Raw genomic sequence first — 20,049 nt, 5'->3', positions numbered from 1 at the left:
AGCCGAGTGTATTGATTCCAACGATCTTTTAGGAACCATTTCAAATGCCTCATGTGGAGTCTGGCCATTGGTACAACTTGTACTGCTGCAGCCATGTGTCTCAAATGAAGAATTAACTATTTGGGGGCCATTGATTACATATTCTAATGATCAGACACCTTAAACACCTTGTTATTATATAAGATACTAGTCTTTAAGCCCGTTAAATTAACGGGTGCTAGAATAGATGTCTGTCTGTCTTTCTTTCTGTCTGTCTCTCTGGCCCCCTGTCTGTCATTCTTTCTCTCTCTCTATCCTTGGCTAGTGTTTGTCTGGGGAGGGGGAGGTTTCTTTCTCTCTTTCTCTGCTGTCTGTCTGTGTTTATTCTATCTGTCTCCCTGGCCCCCTGTCTTTCTTTCTGTATGTCTCTCTGTCTTTCTCCCTGGCCCTCCTGCCTACCTGTATTTATCTGTTGTATCTCTGGCCCCCTGTCTGTTTGTCTTTCTTTATGTCTGTCTCTCTCCCTGGCCCCCTGTCTTTCTTTCTGTATGTCTCTCTGTCTTTCTCCCTGGCCCCCTGCCTACCTGTATTTATCTGTATTACCTTCTGACTCCCTACCCCCTCCCGAAAGCAAGCCCGTTACATTAATGGGTGCACTGTGCAGCAGCATTAGCGTTTTCTCTACCCCCTTTCCCTTCCCGCGGTCCTGACTACAAAGCTGGTGATTCCAGCAGCGTGTGCAGCAGTCTTCACACGCTGCTTCGGGCCCTTCTACTGCCCTGATTTACTCTGGCACGTCCCTGATGACATCATCAGAGACGCGGCAGAGCAAATCAGGGCAGTAGAAGGGCCCGAAGCAGCGTGTGAAGAGTGCTGCACACGCTGGAATCGCAAGGTTCATAGTCAGGTCCGTGGGAAGGGAAGGGTGGGGTGGCAAAGGACTCGGGTCCCGGGTGGCGGGGTCAGTTTTTCGGTTCGTCCCGGGGGGGGGGGGGGAGGAGGCGCTCCTTGTACCTCAGTGCCGGCTTGTGGAGGCGATCGTCGGCTGGCTGGGAGCAGGCTTGTGGAGGCGATCGTCAGCGTGTAAATAAATTTCCGTGTTGTGAGGTAGAGAGCAGGGAAGCTTGTCTGGCACGCATGCGCACTCGTGCCGTCGCGACGGATCAGGGAACACGACTTTTGAGTGCGCATGCGCGGCCTAGCATTTTATTATATTAGATAGGTGGGGTGGGATTTGGAAATATGATATTTGCTAATTGATTTATTGTTAACGGGGGGAAGGGTTTCTTTTATACTTTAAGGATTATAAGTAAGATTGTCAAGTGATTTGTTAAAACTTTTTTGTGATAATAATTTTACACTTGATGTAAGATATGAAAATGAATAAAGATTTAATTTAAAAAAAGAAGAAATAACCATCTGGCTGTGGTTGATGAGTGAGTCATGAGTGAAGAAGAGATTCTTGGAGCCCCAGACAATTCTTGAGGAGAGGGGGCAATGACTACCCAATTGTTGAGATTAGGGGCTATGAAAATCTCCTGCTTCCTCAAATGTGCTGCCACTGTGTTGCCAGCGGGTAAAAGGGTTTAAAGTGGGAAGAATAGGTGTAACCGACAAAGGTCCCTCTGGTTGCCCATCAACACTGCGAACACAAGAGCACATTGACAGGATGGTTGCCTTGATTAGAGAAGTCTGACGGATAACGGTGTCTCAAATTTGGATATCAGCTATGGATCTGCATTTGCTTTAATGCATGATGACTTGGGATACAGGAGTCTGGGTTCCCAAACAGCTTACTGATCTGCATAAGCAATAGCGTGTGGAGGTTGTGACCCAATTCTTGAGACGGTATGAAGAAGATCCGAGTATTCTGGAGAGAACTCTCACCAATGATGAGACATGGGTGCATCACTGCAACCAGGACAGCAAAAGACAAAGCACTTTGAAGTAAAGGAAACAGTGCTCACCTGGCTTCAGGAGCAGCTGAAAAACTTCTTCTCTACCATCAATGCAGAAGCTAGCTGAATGATACAACAAATGTGTCATCTTCCATGGGGTCTGTGTAGGAAAGTGCTATGTTCAATTGCTCACAGTTACTTCTATTAAAGTCATTAAATGTATTTTGCCTTCACTTTTTGATTTACCCTCGAATAACACTACTTCCTCTCTTTTTCTTCCTACCCTGCCTTACCTGAACAGATTATAGCCCAGTATAACTATTGTATATCCCAGTCAAGGTTCTCTTTGAACGATGTCTCTGTGATCACCACTAAATCCAACTCAGCCTCTAGATCCAGAATCTTGTTTCCCATACTTTGAGCATTAGTGTAAATTGCTTTCCAGTCATTGCCCCCTTTTCCCATTTTTGAAGAGCTATCATGTCGGCAGCATCTTGATTGCCCACTACATATGTGTTTTGCCACTTAAAAATCAGAAAACTGAGAAGGTTAAAAAAAAAAAGACATTTTATATTGGTTCCTAACCATATAATTAAACGGATATCTAAGAAAGAAAGCAACATCAAGCTGAAGTACTTCTGATTTCATCAAGAAAAATCTGAATTCTAAGACTTACTAAGTCTTCTCTCTATTAAGAACATAAGAAGTTGCCTCCACTGGGTCAGACCAGAGGTCCATCCCGCCCAGCGGTCCACTCCCGCGGTGGCCCACCAGGTCCTTTGACCTGTGAAGTGATTTGACCATTTTTATATCCTACCTCTGCTTCTATCTGTACCCCTCAATCCCTTTATCCTTTAGGAACCTATCCAAACCTTCCTTGAACCCCTATACTGTGGTTCAATAAGCAATTCTTATATGACATTGGCTATCTTTGTATCCAAATTCCAGATTGGTAAAAGCATCAAAAGGGGCTCCACCTAGCTCTGTCTCTCCAGAGACCTCGCTGGCAAATAATTAACGAGAAAAAAAGTGGTATACTCTCTTTGAGGATCCCCAGGACTTCCTTGAGCTATCTTGAGTATAACTCTGGGTGTGACAGCAAACAGACATGGAAAGTTCAAGAAGCACAGTTTATCCATATATGAATTTCAAAAACCTCACATTTGCTTCTTAAACTTGTAAAGTCTTTAATAATTGAGTCTCGGTCAAATCTTTCTTCATTTTTTCCACTCAAGTTAACAAAGTTTCTGTTCTTATCTACTTTTATTTCAATCTCTAGATACTTTTTGTTCCAATAGCAGAACTTGGCGGCATAATATCTTCAGCACCAAAAAATGATGGGAAAAAGAAGCCAAAAGCACAACCTGCTCAACCAGCAAAGAGTCGGTGTTTAGCAAGGTGTTACCTGTTTGTTGCAACGGCGGTGTTGCCGTGCCACTAATGTCATTATGATTTTTTTTTTTTAATTCTCGACACATCATAGTCATTCCTTCTTTGAAGCAGTCTCTCCGTTGGTGGATGCTCTCTTCCCTGTTGCTCATTCCTGCGTGCTGTAGGATTTTCAGGATCTGACGGATAATATCCTCCTGCATTTGAGGAGTAAAAGTGGAGGTGGATCCCATCTTAAAACCAGTCTTCCCATTTATGAAGCAGACAAGCCCTGCTTTATAGAAGAAACAAGTGAACGGAAGGCGACAGGAAGGGGAAGAGATTTTGATGATCTCTACTGTGAAATTTTCTGAAAGGTTTTTGATTTTCCACCTTCCTTTTTTCCCCATTTGCCATTATGAATCGCCCAGCTTCTGTTCGTTTTCCGGGACGGGCCGCTCGGCCGCAGCTCGAGAGCTTCGACTTTGCGGCAGCTATTTTTCTGTCTATGTCCTGGCCTGCTACAGGCTTTAAGAGGTGTAGCAAGTGTCAGTGCGCAATCTCTCTCACGGACCCTCACGGACACTGCCTCAAAAAAAAAAAAAAAAAAAAAAGTCATTATGATTTAATGGCCCCAGAGAAGCCTTCATCAGGCAAAACAGGTCCTGTTGGGATGGTTTACGCAACATTTCAGAGATAAGTGTTGCAGTTAAGGAAGGTTATACGCTGTATTGATAGTCTTAGCATCTACAGCAAGTGTTTGTGTGCGACAAGAACCCACACTGGCTGGCTTTACTATGGCGTTTTGATATATACTGTGTTTAAATGTATAATACAATATTAAGGGAACATAAACTTCATAGGTCCCTAGTTAATAGTACCCCAAAGTGGTCTATGTATCTGGCGACTTAAATCAGAGGGACTTCACCTTGAAAAAGCTTATTAGCGAAACATGTCGGTGAATGTTATGTCCCCGATTTAGACCACACGAATGAAAAGCTAAATACTAATTATTCAAGATACATTGTATGAGAATATATGAAAGAAAAATTATTCTATTTATTTAACTATTTAAAATTGACTATTTAAAACTATTTAACATTTAAAATGAAATTAATATATTAAATGATAATCTAAGAGAAGAAAAACTATTGAATAAATTTAAAAGTCTTCTAAAGAGCTGGCTTTTTAAAGACGCTTTTTACTAGATCAGTCTTACTATATTTTAGGATAGGACAAGGAGGTTCTCTGTAATATGAGACTATTTGTCTCCCATCCTGTGTGTTCTAAACCTATACCCGATTTTATTTTTAGTTTTATTTTTTTAATATTGTAATTTAAGATCCCCTCTTCCCTAATGTTTTAATGTTAATTAGCAATATATGTGATATTTGTGGATTTTATTATTTTATATTTTTATCTGATGTAAATCGCATTGAAATAAGATTTTGCGATCTAATCAAAGAATTTATTAAACTTGAAACTAACAGGTAAAGCTTAGAGTAATAAAATGTATTGAAGTCTAAGGGCTCCTTTTACAAAGCCGCGCTAGCGGGTTTAACGCGCGCGACTTTTCATCATGCGCTAACCCCCGCGCTGGCCGAAAAACTACCACCTGCTCAAGAGGAGGCGGTAGCGGCTAGCGCAGCCGGCGGTTTAGCGCGCGCGCTATTACGCGTGTTAAACCACTAGCGTGACTTTGTAAAAGGAACCCTAAGTGCTGTTGCTGTGGATCATATAGACTACTTTGGGGTACTATCAACTAAGGATCTATGAAGTTTATGTTCCCTTAATATTGTATTATTCAGTTGTGAGATACCCTAATATGATCACAATTATTGAATAGAGTGCCCAAATTTGGATGTGTTTAAATGTATAGCACAGCATATCCTTTATGTTTTGTTTTTTTTTAATTCTTTATTCATTTTCAATCTTACATCAAGTGCACAAACAATAAAACAATACAATTAAACACATCACTTGACAATCTTTCTAATTTATCTTACAATACATAAAATTACCACCCTCCCCTCCCATCATTCCTATAATAGAGGAATCATATTCTTTATGTTTAAGCTACAGGTAATTTGTGTGGTTTGCATTACAGTGCATTTAATTATAAAACCAAAAAAAGATTTTAAAAAACATTAAGTACAAAACACATTCACATATTTGTATTTTATACCGATTAGTCTTTAGGAGGCACTGTACAATTTTGAGAGGTATTTTCAGGATCCATGATAGAAAGCTGGAACCGACAAGTCTCAGACTATTCCAGTTCCATGCTGCTCTGAGCAGGTTTCCGAGATCCTTTTTCCTCTCTCAATAAACAGTGGCTTGCTGTAATATATTAAGAAGTTTGTGGATCGATTTTTCATTCCGTCAAAAATTACAAAGACTAGGGGACATTCGATGAAGTTATAGGGAAATACTTTTAAAACCAATAGCAGGAAATTTTTTTCCACTCAGAGAATAGTTAAGCTTTGAAACGCATTGCCAGAGGATATGGTAAGAGAGGATAACGTAGCTGGTTTTAAGGAAGGTTTGGACTATGGACTTTTCCTGGAGGAAAAGTCCATAGTCTGTTATTGAGAAAGATATGGGGGAGGCCACTGCTTGCTGTTTCTAACCTTGACTCTACTAATACTTCACAGCAGTCAACTAGTCCTGAAAGCAAGACCCTCCTTCTAACCATATCAATCATTTCCAAAGACAGCCATCAAAAATGTCATGAGAATCTCAGTCCTTAGTGCTTCTACAGGTTGAGGACAATATTGGCAGACCAAGCAGTGGTACAATGAGAAGTTCATCCTTTGCAAGGTAGGCATATCCAGTGCTGCCAACAAGACTGATTTTATTTCGGTACAGAAGCAGAGACAGAGGAAACAAAAAGACAAGTTACCTCTTAAATGTATCAAAAACACCTGAATCATCAAAATTAATGGCATCAGGGTGTCCAGGAGGTAGACAGATATCTCCAAGGTGCATTTCATAGCAGGGAATGCCATGCTGAACCACAGTCAAACTTGGATAAAATGATGACCAACCTGAACCAATAAAAGGACAAAATTCAGCCTTTTAGCACTTTACCTATTTTAAGCAACCAAAACTTTTCAAATTACTATTTAAGATGTTTCTAAAACGCCAATCAAATTGCTGGGGCAACTCACAAAATAATATACATAAAATAAGAAACATAATATGTTGACAGATCAGGATCATTTGATCCACCCAGTCTGCCAATATGTGACTACCTACAGTGCTGTCATGCATATTACCTTCCTCTTTGCATATGCTTTTGCCCCAAGACAAGTGCTACATGTGGTTATTAGGGTTCATAGTCATTCGCGCACGGGACAAAGCCGTGCCAACATTTTTTTTTTTTTTAATTCTTTATTCATTTTTAATCTTTCAACAAGTGTACAATATAGAACCATACATAGTCTTGAAAACATCACTTGAAATCCATCAAGAAAAACAACAATTGTATATATATAAACCCATAACCCACCCCCTTCCCCATTATTATTGTTAATATATACAATATAATAAAACCCCTTCCCCCTCTCTATATTTCAATAGAAAAAAATGGTGTTTAATCATCACAAAAAGATGTCATTGGCCCCCATATTTTAGTAAAGGTCTTATAATTTCCATTTTGTACAGCTAATGATCTTTCCATTTTGAACACGTGACATAAAGCACAGTTACTTACCGTAACAGGTGTTATCCAGGGACAGCAGGCAGATATTCTTGACTGATGGGTGACGGCACCGACGGAGCCCCGGTACGGACAATTTTAGAGTGATTGCACTCTAAGAACTTGGAAAGTTCTAGCAGGCCGCACCGCGCACGCGCGAGTGCCCTCCCGCACGATGGAGGCGCGCGGTCCCCAGTTAGGATAAGCCAGCTAAGAAGCCAACCCAGGGAGGTGGGTGGGACGCAAGAATATCTGCCTGCTGTCCCTGGATAACACCTGTTACGGTAAGTAACTGTGCTTTATCCCAGGACAAGCAGGCAGCATATTCTTGACTGATGGGTGACCTCCAAGCTAACAAAAAGAGGGATGGTGGGAAGGTTGGCCATTAGGAAAACAAATTTTGCAAAACAGATTGGCCGAAGTGACCATCCTGTCTGGAGAATGCGTCCAGACAATAGTGAGATGTAAAAGTATGAACTGAGGACCAAGTAGTAGCCTTTCAGATTTCCTCAATAGGTGTGGAACGGAGGAAAGCCACAGATGCTGCCATGGCTCGAACTCTATGGGCTGTGACAGAACCTTCCAGTGTCAGTCCGGTCTGAGCATAACAGAAAGAAATGCACGCTGCGAGCCAATTGGACAGCGTACGTTTAGAAACAGGATGTCCCAATTTATTCGGATCAAAGGACAGAAAGAGTTGAGGGAATGATCTGTGGGGCTTAGTACGGTCTAAATAGTAAGCTAAAGCCCGCTTACAGTCCAAAGTATGCAGAGCCTGTTCTCCAGAATGAGAGTGAGGTTTCGGAAAGAAGACAGGCAGAACAATGGATTGGTTGAGATTGAATTCAGAGACAACCTTAGGGAGAAACTTTGGATGTGCAGAACTACCTTGTCATGATGAAAGACGGTAAAAGGTGGGTCTGCTACTAGTGCATGGAGCTCACTGACCCTCCTGGCAGAGGTGAGAGCAATTAGGAAGAGAACCTTCCAAGTGAGAAATTTGAAAGAAGCCGTGGCCAAAGGTTCAAACGGAGGCTTCATTAAGGCTGAGAGAACCACATTAAGATCCCAGATCACAGGAGGTGCTTTAAGAGGTGGTTTCACATTGAAAAGACCTCGCATGAATCTGGAGACCAAGGGATGAGCTGAAAGGAGTTTCCCATGGACTGGCTCATGAAATGCAGCAATAGCACTGAGGTGGACTCTGATGGAAGTAGATTTGAGACCAGAGTCAGATAAAGAAAGAAGGTAATCCAACAAGGTCTCCACAGCAAGGGACGTATGATTATGATGATGAAGAAGACACCAGGAAGAAAACCGTGTCCACTTCTGATGGTAACATTGCAGAGTAGCAGGTTTCCTGGAGGCATCCAGAACAGAACGAACGGACAGAGACAAAAGAGTATCATTCGAAGTCAGCCCGAGAGATACCAGGCTGTCAGGTGCAGAGACTGGAGGTTGGGATGCAGAAGGGTCTCCTGATGCTGTGTAAGCAGAGAAGGAAATTGTGGAAGTAGAATAGGTTCCCTGGAACTGAGTTGAAGTAGAAGGGAGAACCAATGTTGCCTGGGCCACCGTGGCGCAATCAGAATCATGGTGGCCTGTTCCCTCTTGAGCTTGAACAAGGTCCGGAGCATGAGAGGCAGAGGAGGGAAAGCATACAGGAAGAGATTGGACCAATCCAGGAGAAATGCATCCGCTGCCAGACGGTGAGGAGAGTAGAGTCTGGAGCAGAAGTGGGGCAGCTGATGATTGTGAGGAGCTGCAAAGAGGTCTATCTGAGGAGTGCCCCACTGAGCGAAGATGGACTGTAGAGTGAAAGGATCGAGTGTCCACTCGTGAGGCTGGAGAATTCTGCTGAGCTTGTCCGCTAAGGAATTCTGTTCTCCCTGAATGTAGATAGCTTTCAGGAATAGATGGTGATCTGTGGCCCAAGCCCAAATCTTCTGGGCTTCCTGGCACAAGAGGCGAGAGCCTGTCCCACCCTGCTTGTTGATGTAGTACATCGCAACTTGATTGTCTGTGCACAGCAGGAGGACCTGAGAAAAGAGAAGATGTTGGAAGGCCTTGAGGGCATAAAACATCGCTCTGAGTTCCAGGAAGTTGATGTGATGTTTCATTTCCTGGGCTGTCCAAAGTCCTTGAGTTTGGAATTCGTTCAAATGAGCTCCCCAGGCATAAGGGGAGGCGTCGGTGGTGATGACAAGTTGATGAGGAGGTAGATGGAACAAAAGACCTCTGGAGAGATTTGAGGATATCAACCACCATTGTAGAGACTGACGAAGAGATGATGTCACAGATATGTGTCGTGAGCAAGGATCCGTCGCTTGGGACCACTGGGTCGCTAGGGTCCATTGAGGAGTGCGCAGGTGGAGACGTGCGAAGGGTGTGACATGAACTGTGGAGGCCATGTGACCCAAGAGTATCATCATTTGCTTGGCAGAGATGGAGCGTTGATGAAGCACCTGCTGACACAGAGATTGGAGAGTGTGAAGACGGTTGGATGGCAGAAATGCTCTCATGAGGACTGTGTCTAGCACCGCTCCAATGAATTGAAGTCTCTGAGTGGGGATGAGATGAGATTTGGGTAGATTGATCTCGAACCCCAGAAGTTGTAGAAACAGGATGGTCTGGTTGGTGGCCTGGAGTACTGTCTGAGAAGAATTGGCCTTTATCAACCAATCGTCCAGGTAAGGAAACACCTGAAGGTGGTGGGAATGTAGAAAGGCAGCCACCACAATCAGACATTTGGTGAACACTCTTGGAGAGGAGGCAAGACCGAAGGGTAGCACCTTGTATTGGTAATGACAATGGTTGATCATGAAGCGGAGGTACTGTCTGGAGGCCAGATTGACCGGTATGTGAGTGTATGTTTCTTTGAGATCTAGGGAACATAGCCAGTCGCCTTGATTGAGAAGAGGATAAAGAGTAGCCAGAGAAAGCATCTTGAATTTCTCTTTTACCAATCATTTGCTGAGATCGCGAAGATCTAAAATGGGTCTGAAATCTCCTGTTTTTTTGTGAACTAGAAAGTAACGGGAGTAGAATCCCTGCCCCTTTTGATCTAGAGGAACTTCCTCTATGGCGTTCAGAAGAAGGAGGGATTGAACCTCTTGAAGAAGGAGGGAAGACTGAGGAGTGTTCAAAGCAGACTCTCTTGGCAGACTTTGGGCAGGAAGAGTCTGGAAATTGAGAGAGTAGCCGTGGCAGATGATGTTGAGGACCCACTGATCCGAGGTGATGATTTCCCAACGGCTTATGAAATGAGTAAGGCGTCCTATGGGCTGCAGAAGATGGGCAGAAGGAGGGAGACTGGCTATGTCCTGGAGAACCAAGTCAAAAGGGTTGAGTTGATTTCTGTGAAGGGGGAGGTTTCACCTGCTGTTGCTGCTGTGCTGGTCTAGCAGCTTGCCTCTGTTGTTGCCTCTGACGCCTGGGTTGTTGCTGGGCCTGAGGTAAAGGACGAGCCACAAATCTACGTTGATAGGCCGATTGCTGGCGAAAAGGCCTGGTAGGTGGGGTCTTCTTCTTTGTCTTAAGGAGAGTGTCCCATCGAGTCTCATGAGCTGAGAGTTTCTGAGTAGTGGAGTCCATGGATTCTCCAAACAGCTCATCCCCCAAACAAGGTGCATTGGCCAGTCGATCTTGATGATTGACATCGAGTTCTGAAACTCTGAGCCAGGCCAGTCGCCGCATAGCCACCGACATAGCCGTGGCCCTAGAGGTCAGCTCAAAGGTGTCATAGATTGATCTGACCATGAACTTGCGCAGTTGTAAGAGCGATGAAGAAGTTTGGCGAAAGGCGGATCTTTTACGGTCAGGGAGGTATTTCTCAAAAGATGACAAAGTCTGAATGAGATGCTTAAGGTAAAAAGAAAAATGGAAAGCATAGTTCCCTGATCTATTTGCTAGCATCGCATTTTGATACAACCTCTTGCCAAACTTATCCATGGCCTTACCTTCTCTGCCAGGAGGGACAGAAGCGTATACACTAGCCCCCGTGGATTTCTTTAAAGTAGATTCCACCAGTAAAGACTCATGGGGGAGTTGCGGCTTGTCAAAGCCTGGAATAGGTATGACCTTATATAAGGAGTCCAGTTTGCGGGGAGCTCCTGGGATGGTCAAGGGTGTCTCTAGATTTTTGTAAAATGTCTCTCTTAATATGTCATGGAGAGGCAGTTTGAGAAATTCCCTTGGAGGCTGGTCAAAGTCCAGAGCATCTAGAAATGCCTTGGATTTTTTGGATTCAGCCTCCAAGTGAATAGAGAGAGAGTCACACATCTCTTTGAGAAAAGAGGTAAAAGAGGTTGAATCAGGTTTAGAGGAGGGATCTAAACCAGAAGGATCCTCTTCCCCTGATGAACACTCTCCCTCCGAGAGGAGAGGGTCCTCCGAATCACCCCACAGATCAGGGTCCCTCACCTGAAAACTGCGGTCCAGGGAGTCCGGTGTGGAGGGTTCTAGGTGTCGAGTTTTATGCATCGACTTACCAGACCTCTGTGAAACGGTACCGGGAGATGTTATAGGCTGTGTCGGCGCCGAGGTTTGAACAGCCTGGTGTAAGGATCTCGGTTCCGGCGCTAAGACCGGCATTGATACCGAGGAAGTGGTATGCATCGGTACCGACAAGGTGGATGCCGATAAAGGAGGCTGCTCCACTGCCGGTACCGGCGGCTCAGACCGGACCGGGACTGGAAGGCTCGGTGTCAAAAGAGCAGGGAGCAGCTGTTGGAGTTGTTCTTTGAGCTGGACCTGCAGGACGGCGGCAATGCGCTCATCCAGTGAAGGCACCGGTACCACTTTTTTCTTCTGCGGTACCTTGGGTGCTGCTCTATACTCCGAAGAGGAACCCGATGTCGAGGGGCTAACCTCAATCGGAGCGGAGCGCTTCCGTGGGCGCCTCGAGGTCGGCAGGATTGGGCTTGCTGCCACTGAGACCGGAGGGCGCTCCAGCAGGGAAGGCTTCTTAGCCGGCTTACCTGAGGGATGCGACGCCGGCGCGGTATCGCGCGGTGTTGATGAAGTAGGTGCCGACTGTGTCGGGGCCGAAGCCGGAACCGGTGCCGCTGAATCCGATATCTCGGTACCAAATAATAATCGCTGTTGGATTTGGCAATTTTTTAAAGTTCTCTTTTTAAGAGTGGCACAGCGGGTGCAGGTGGACGCTCGATGGTCAGGACCAAGACACTGTAGACACCAGTTGTGCGGGTCTGTGAGTGAAATTGGTCGAGCGCACCGCTGGCACTTCTTAAACCCGGGTTGAGGGGGCATGAAGGTAAAAACGGCTTCAGCCAAATCGAAGGCCGGGGCCTCGATGGTGGCAACAGGCCCCGCTGGGGCGAAACCGAAAAAATGAAAGAAAAACAAATTAAGTTTTTTTTGTTTTTTTTTTACAAAGAAAAGAAAATAAAATGAGGGAAACAATATTTCCCAATGAGTTTACGAGAGCGGGAAGGCGAAAGAGAAAAAAGTTTTCAACAGCCGTTGAAAAGTGCGTCTTCTTAGCTCCGCGGAAACTAAGAAACTGGGGACCGCGCGCCTCCGTCGGGCGGGAGGGCACTCGCGCGTGCGCGGTGCGACCTGCTAGAACTTTCCAAGTTCTTAGAGTGCAATCACTCTAAAATTGTCCGTACCGGGGCTCCGTCGGTGCCGTCATCCATCAGTCAAGAATATGCTGCCTGCTTGTCCTGGGATAACGATTTCCACCAAAAGTTGAAATTAAGTCTACTGCAATCCTTCCAATTGTTGGTGATATGTTGAAAAGCGACTCCAGTCATGATTAATAAAAAATTATTGTTAAATGATGATATCTGACTCTTTTTTCTCATAGCTTGTTCCAAATAATACTGTATCATAAGAAAGTGCTACATGATTTTCCAGTAAACAATTTACTTGATCCCAGATGGAATTCCAAAAGGCTAAGATATAGGGACAATAAAACAAAAGATGATCTAAAGTCCCTACTTCAAGATTACAATGCCAGCATCTATTAGACTTTGAACTATTCAACATTTGAGCCCAGACAATTGGGTGCAAGACTGCAGCGCGCTGCCGGAAAAGTTAATTTTAAAGAGCTCCGACAGGAGTGTGTGAAGGGGAACTCCCCCAGTTTACTTAATAGTATTCACGCTGCTGTTGGGGGGGGTTGGGGGTTTGGAACCCCCCATTATAAAGGAAACTTAACTTTTTCCTGATTTTTTAGGAAAAAGTTAAGTTTTCTGTATAATGTGGGGTGTTGCACAACGGCAGAGCAAACAGTATTAAGTAAAGTGTGGGGGTTTCCCCCACACCCCCCATCAGAGCTCTTTAAAATGAACTTTTCCAGCGGCGCGCTGGAGTCTTGCGCCCAATTTTCTGTGACAAAATGTCAGCGCGGCTTTGCCTGGCACACTTTTGTCCCGTCACCGGTTATTAGAGATCATTATGAAGGAAACAACCTGAACTTTGAAGCTAAAGTTTCCACTGGTCTGGGAAGTAGTAATATTCAATGTATATAGAGAAAAAAACAGAAATAAGACCACAAATTGAAACAACTGCTCCCTCGATCACTACAAATATTAGTGACATAATACAGTTTGTAAATTTCCCCCTCCATTGTGAAGTCTCTCAAATATAACAATTCAGGCCACAGCTGCTTCAGACCTGGACCTCAGAAATGCTGAGGTCTAATACATCTGGGCTTGCCCTCAGATTTCGGTCCACCACACTACAGAGGACAGCAACAAATTATGCAATCAAACCACAAAGCCACCAGTTTCTTCAGTTATAAGCATTTCATTAGAACTTACCCATTTATTTTGATATAACATCTCTGCACAACTCTTTCTAGCCCAATAAATTCTACCTCAATCTGCAATAATCCCCATTTCATATACAATTTCCTTAGTAATTACCATTACTACACTAAGGGCTCCTTTTATCAAGCCGCGCTAGCGGAGTTAGCACGTCGGACATTTCATCACGCGCTAACCCCCGCGGCCAGCTAAAAAACTAACGTCTGCTCAATGCAGGTGTTAGCAGCTAGTGCGGCAGGCAGTTTAACGCGCGGTATTATATATATATATATATATATATATAAAACCCCTACCGCAGCTTGATAAAAGGACCCCTAAATCTGCTTTAGCACTTAGAGGATATTTCACTAAGCTTTTTTCCCAATTTTGTGAACATGGGATAATACTACTAATGAATCAGGCCATTAAGTACACCCTCTATCCAGGAGTTTTCAGTAAAGTAGATATTACTTTTTTTACTGTCAGCTTCAGATCATTGTAAATTATAGAAACTTGTTGGACAGAGCAAGGCCATTCTACATGGTTGTTATGTAATATTTTTTGCTTCTGGAGCTAAGAATAGATATCAAATATCAGACTGCTCCTTTTCTGTCAAGCAACCTGTAAAGCACATGCATAGTGGTTTCTTACCTTTATTTTTCACATAGAATGGATGGTCTAATCTGCACTCTGCTGTCAGCAAACCATCAGCCAGTGTACCAGGATCAAATGTCAATTTCAACACCGACTGTCCAAAGGAAACACTCTCCTCATGTGATATCAGTTTTAGACCATCAGATCCATACCCCTGGGGAAGCACATATAAATTTAAATCTAAAAAAAATTGCCTGAAAAATTAGAGGAATATAACAGGAAAGGCAATTCTGTAACATAGTAAATGACAGCAGATAAAGATCTGAACAGTCCATCCAGTCTGCCCATTAGTTATGCCCATTAAAAATACATGATTAAATTAACTTGTCTCTTCTTTGATATTTCTGTAAAATCTGGTATTGTCCTAGGTTCCAAATGCTGAAATTGCCGTCCAAGCTCATTCCAGCCTATCCAAACATCCCGTTAATTGCAGGATATCTACCGTAAAGTCCGGTCAGGAATATCCTCATGTTCCAAGTTAGTGGAGTTCCATTGATGCCCACCCCAGCCCATCCTACACCAAATCACCATATATGGGACACAGACCGTGCAAGTCTGTCCAATACCGGCCTTAGTTCTTTAATTTACATCCTTTATTTTCTAATTAGAGATCCTCTATTTTTATCCCACACTTTTGAATTCCATCACCGTTTTCCTCTCCACCACTTCCCTCGGGATGGCATTCCCGGCATCTACCACCCTCTCCGTGAAAAAGAATTTCCTAACATTGCTCCTGAGTCTTCCTCCCTGCAACCTCAAATTATGCCCTCTAGTTTTACAATTTTCTCTTCTCTGTAATCTAGGTAACTGCATTTATGTGTCCTTCGTGCCCATAAAGTCTAGAATACTTACACACCCACGTGTACACTTACCTGCAGAAGTGTCAGCAGGAGGCCTAGGCGCCATTAACGGGCATGCCTTACTTACACAGAACATAAATGTAAAAGGGTATACACACACTTACAGCATGCTAGTTCTAGTGCTGGTGTAATTGCTGGTGCTCCAGTGTCAGACATGTTGATAATTAGTTAACAGAACCTGGATGCCCAGTTGTAGAACTGCCCCCTAAAGGCTAACTTATCTAAAACATGAGACTGACAATGTTAATTTACAGTAATTAAAACTGATCTGGTATGCATGAAAATTGTTTTATAATTCTTCTATGAACCTTTTTTTTTATTCATTCAGAAAATACTGGAGTACAGACACAGCAAAGTTACTCAACTGTAGTATGTGTTCTTCGAAGACAGCAGGTATATATTCTCACATCTGGGAGATGTCATCCACGGAACTCGGCACAGACAGTCTTAAGTGTATTGTCACTTTAAAGCCGCCTATACCATGCGTGTGCTGGTGCCTTCCCGCCCAAAGTCAGCTCGCAGGACCTGCAGTTCAGTAAGATAGCTAAGAAGCCAACCAGGGGAAGTGGGAGGGCTGTGAGGATATATGCCTGCTATTCTCAGAGAACACCTACTACAGGTTAGTAACTTTGCTTTCTCCGAGGACAAGTAGGCATGATATTCTCACATCTGGGACTCCCAGAGAACACATTTTGAAGAACTACTTGGCCGAACTGGCTTTATTGTTTGGAATGATTCTCCAAACAGTAATGGGATATGAAGTATGAATTGAGAACCAGGTGGCTGCTTTACAGAATACTAAATGTAGATAGGGTACTGAAGTCACCATTGCTCGAACTTTATGTGCAGTGACACGACCTTCAAGCTTCAGCCCAAGCACAGCCATGTGGTGATGGTTTTCTTGGTGTTAGGATTGAACAAGTCTATTAGGATCTAATGAGAGGAAAAGTTGAGTGGTAGTTTGAGGTTTGGTCTGATCTAAGTAGTAAGCAAGAGCACATTTACAGTCCAATGTGTGGAGTGCTGTTTCACCAGGGTGAGAATGTGGTCTTGGAAAGAGGACAAGTAGAACTATGAAGTGGTTCAGATGAAATTTTGAGATGATCTTTAGGAGGAACTTGGGATTCATATGAAGAACCACCCTGTCATGGTAGAATGTTATATAGGGTGGATCTAACACAAGCGCTTGAAGTTCACTGACTTGGCGTGCAGAAGTAAGATCTATGAGGAAGACCACTTTCTAAGTGAGATGCGTGAGGGATGAAATTAAGGGTCATTCAAAGAGAGACTTCATCAGAGTAGAAAGCTCTATATTAAGGTTGGCAACAGCACGAGGTCTGAAAGAAGGCTTGGTATGGAAAATGTCTTTCATGAATCTGGAAACCAAAGAATGAACAGGTAATGGCTTCTTGTCCAGTGGTGAATGAAAAGCACTAATTACATTGAAATAAGCTCCGACTAAAATAGTCTTGATATCAAAACTGGAAAGGTGTAGGAGATAGTTTAGGATTGATGGAAGAAGACAAATGATTTGATCTAGCAAGTAGAGATTACACTAGACTTTGAAGTGAGTCCGCCTGAAACAATAACAGCATAATGTGGAAGGTTTTCTAGAAGCTTCAATGATGGCTGACACTGGAGAAGATAGTGCGAAAGCATCTACTTGCTGAGAAAGAGATGCCATGCTGTGAGTGCTAATAAACATTGGGATGAAGGAGAAAACCTTCTTTCTCTGGAAAGACTTGAAGAGTGATGGGCTCCCATACACTGAGTTGTAGGAGAGGGAACCATGGTTGATGTAGCCACCAAGGTGCAAGGAGATACATGGCGGCTTGTTCCTGGTGAAGTCTGAGTAGCATTTTCTTGACTAGAGGAATTGGAGGGTAAGCATATAAAAACTTGCTCCACCAGTCGAGAAGAAAAGCATCTGACTCCAGATGATTTGGAGTGTAGAGTCTAGAACAGAAGAGTGGAAATTTGTGGTTGTGGGAGGAAGCAAAGAGGTCTACTTCGAGGGTCCCCCAATCTACGATTATCTGTTGCAAGATGGTTGTGTTGAGCAGCCATTCGTGAGGTTGAAGAGATCTGCTCAGCTTATCTGCTAAGACATTTTGTTTTCCTGCCAGATATGCTGCGAGGAATCGCCCATCCAGATTTAGATTGCTTCTTGGCAGAGTGGGCAAAGCCCTATTCCCCCTTGCTTGTTCAAGTAGAGCATGTCAACTTGATTGTCTTTGTGGATAAAGACTACTTGATTCTGGAGGCAATCTTGGAAAGTGCAAAGGGCATTGTGGATTGCTTGGAGTGCTAGAAGATTGATCTGAAGAGTTTTCTGGTGAGGAATCCAGATGCCTTGGGTATGCAGGCCATCGAAGTGGGCTCCCCAGTCAAGCATGGAGGCATCCATTGTAAGTAGCTTCTGGTGTAGTGCAAATTCGAAGAGAAGGCCTGTGGTAAGATTGGTGGGAAACATCCACCACTGAAGGGATTGACAAAGATGGTTGGGAAAGAGCCCCGGTGGCTTGAGTCCACTGGGTAGAGAGGGAGCCCTAAGGCACTCTGAGAGGCAGACATGCAAATAGAGTAGCGTGAACTGTAGATGCAATGTGACCTAGGAGACTTAACATCTGATGTGCAGTATTGCGTTGAAGGGAGGAGACTTTCTGATATGTGGATAAGATTGTTGAGTCTCTGTTGAGGTACAAAAGCTCCAGCTTGTGTTTTGTCTAAGAGAGCTCCAATGAATTCTAAAGTGTGAGTTAGTTGAAGATGCAATTTCTGGTAGTTGACTGCAAATCCTAGTAGTTCAAGTAGACGAACTCTGGAACTGATGGCTTGCTGAGTTTGTTGTGATGATAAGGTCTTGATCAACCAGCCGTTTAGGTAAGGAAATGCATGAAATCTGCATGAGTAGGGAATTGCTGTCATTACCACCTAGCATTTCGTAAACACTCTCGGTGCTGATGTCAAACCAAATGGTAGTACTTTATATTGAGAATGGCATGGCCCCACTCAAAAACGAAGATATTTCCTGTGGGAAGGTAAGATGGAAATGTGGGTATACGCTTCTTTGAGGTCCAGAGTCGGTTATTCTTTTTCAACAGTGGTAACAGGGTTCCCAGAGAGACCATGTGAAACTTCTCCTTCACTAAGTATTTGTTGAGAGCACAAAGGTCTAGAATTGGACAGAGACCTCCAGTCTTTTTCAGCACCAGGAAATACTTGGAGTAGAACCCTCAGCCTCTCTCCTGCAAGAGAACTTGTTCTATTGCTTTGAGCTGGAGAAGGGCTGAGAGCTTTTGGTGAAGCAAGGTGTTCTGAAAGGAATTGAAAAGAAAGACTTTTGGAGGATGGTTTGGAGGCTTTTGTAGTAAGCAAAGCGCATCGCCACTTGTAGGACCCACTGGCCTGTTGTTATGAGGGTGCATCGATGGTAAAAGTGGTGGAGTCTGCCTTCTATGGGAAGATAGAGAAAGAGATACACTGGCAATGATCTCTAGGAGTCAAAAATACTGTTATTTGGATTGAGGTTAAAACTGACTCTTCTGCCTTTGATTTGTTGTCCATGCATAGCAGATCTATTTAGAGAATGCATTGAGGATGCTACGCAAAAAATTAAGACTCACAGTGACTTAATTATTGGTCAGATGTTGGAAGGACTTAAGGTGCTCTGAGAGAATGTACTGTTCAAAAGATGACAACTGCTGAATGAGAAATTTCATAATAGAATGTCATATAAAAGTTGTAATTTAGTATTCTGTTAGGGAGCATGGTACCTTGGAATACTCATCCACCAAATTTGTCCCAGGACCGCCCTCTCTGCCTGGTGAAGTACTTGCATAAGTATGAGAACTATTTGCTTGCTTTAAAGCAGACTCTATTACCAAAGATTGGTGCTGTAGTTGTGGCCTGTTAAAACAAGGATAAGATTGGATCCTATAAATTGCGTCCAATATACATGAAGCCACTGGGATAGAATGGTGTTTCCCAGTTCTTAAATAGGGCTTCCTTCATGAGATTATGAAGTGGTACTTTGAAAGTCTTTAGGCTACTTCTTATAATCTAAAGCCTCCTTGAGTTCTGCATGAGACTCTACTTCTGACTCTATGTTTACAGGAAGCACTTCCTCCATTTGTCTGATCAAGTTGGTAAATGACAGACTTTCAGGAGATGATGTCAAGGAGGTGGTGGGGAAGGATCCGACAGTATCCCATAAGACTCATCATCAGAGAAGTCTGGATAGTCACCAGGAAAGCTTGGTAACAGATCTGAATTTTATTCCTCGATGTCAGCTCTTCAGGAAGTGGAATATCAAGGAAAGTGGCGAGAAGAGCATTGAGGTGTGTTCTGTTCCCGACAATACATGTGATGTGTGTCTCTTCGATGCAGATCCTCAGAGTACAGGAGTTCAAGAACAATTCCTCAATGTACTGCTTGGTCGATACTTGAACTGAGCTGAGGCTGGGAGAGTTGATGCAGGAGTTTGCATAGGGTATGACTGCAGTATCCCAGCCAGCTCTTGCTGCCAACAATGCTCGAAGCTGTTATTGCAGCGATGGTGTCGGTACTGATGTTGACAAGGATACATTAGGCACTGGTTGAATTGGGTGTCAAGACATTGAGGACCTCAATGTCTCAGAAGAGACATCAATGTCTCAGACCTCAATGTCTCAGAAGAGACATCAACTGCAGTGATGGCATTCAGGCATCTGTGTATGAACACTTGGAGTGTATCAATGTGGATGACGCTTGAGATGATGCCGATGCACGATTCGAGGGGCGGGGAACATGTTTGTGCTTCTTAGCCCGCTTATAAG

At 43.7% G+C, this 20,049-nt stretch overlaps 1 protein-coding gene across 1 annotated transcript in view; it reads right to left on the bottom strand.

The window, feature by feature from the left end:
• Positions 1–20,049, bottom strand: part of HBP1 (HMG-box transcription factor 1) — a 61,593-nt gene that overhangs the window by 15,078 nt on the left and 26,466 nt on the right. Inside the window, exons 7-8 of the mRNA XM_033958865.1 lie at positions 14,370–14,526; positions 6,148–6,292 (exon numbers count right to left, since the gene is read on the bottom strand). Coding sequence (XP_033814756.1) covers positions 6,148–6,292; positions 14,370–14,526 — 302 coding nt within the window. The remainder of the gene's footprint in view (positions 1–6,147; positions 6,293–14,369; positions 14,527–20,049) is intronic.

Source organism: Geotrypetes seraphini, chromosome 9, assembly GCF_902459505.1.
Source record: "Geotrypetes seraphini chromosome 9, aGeoSer1.1, whole genome shotgun sequence".
Classification (NCBI taxonomy): Eukaryota; Metazoa; Chordata; class Amphibia; order Gymnophiona; family Dermophiidae; genus Geotrypetes; species Geotrypetes seraphini.
Note: the sequence above shows the minus strand (reverse complement) of the source record. Positions and strands in the feature narration are given on the sequence as shown.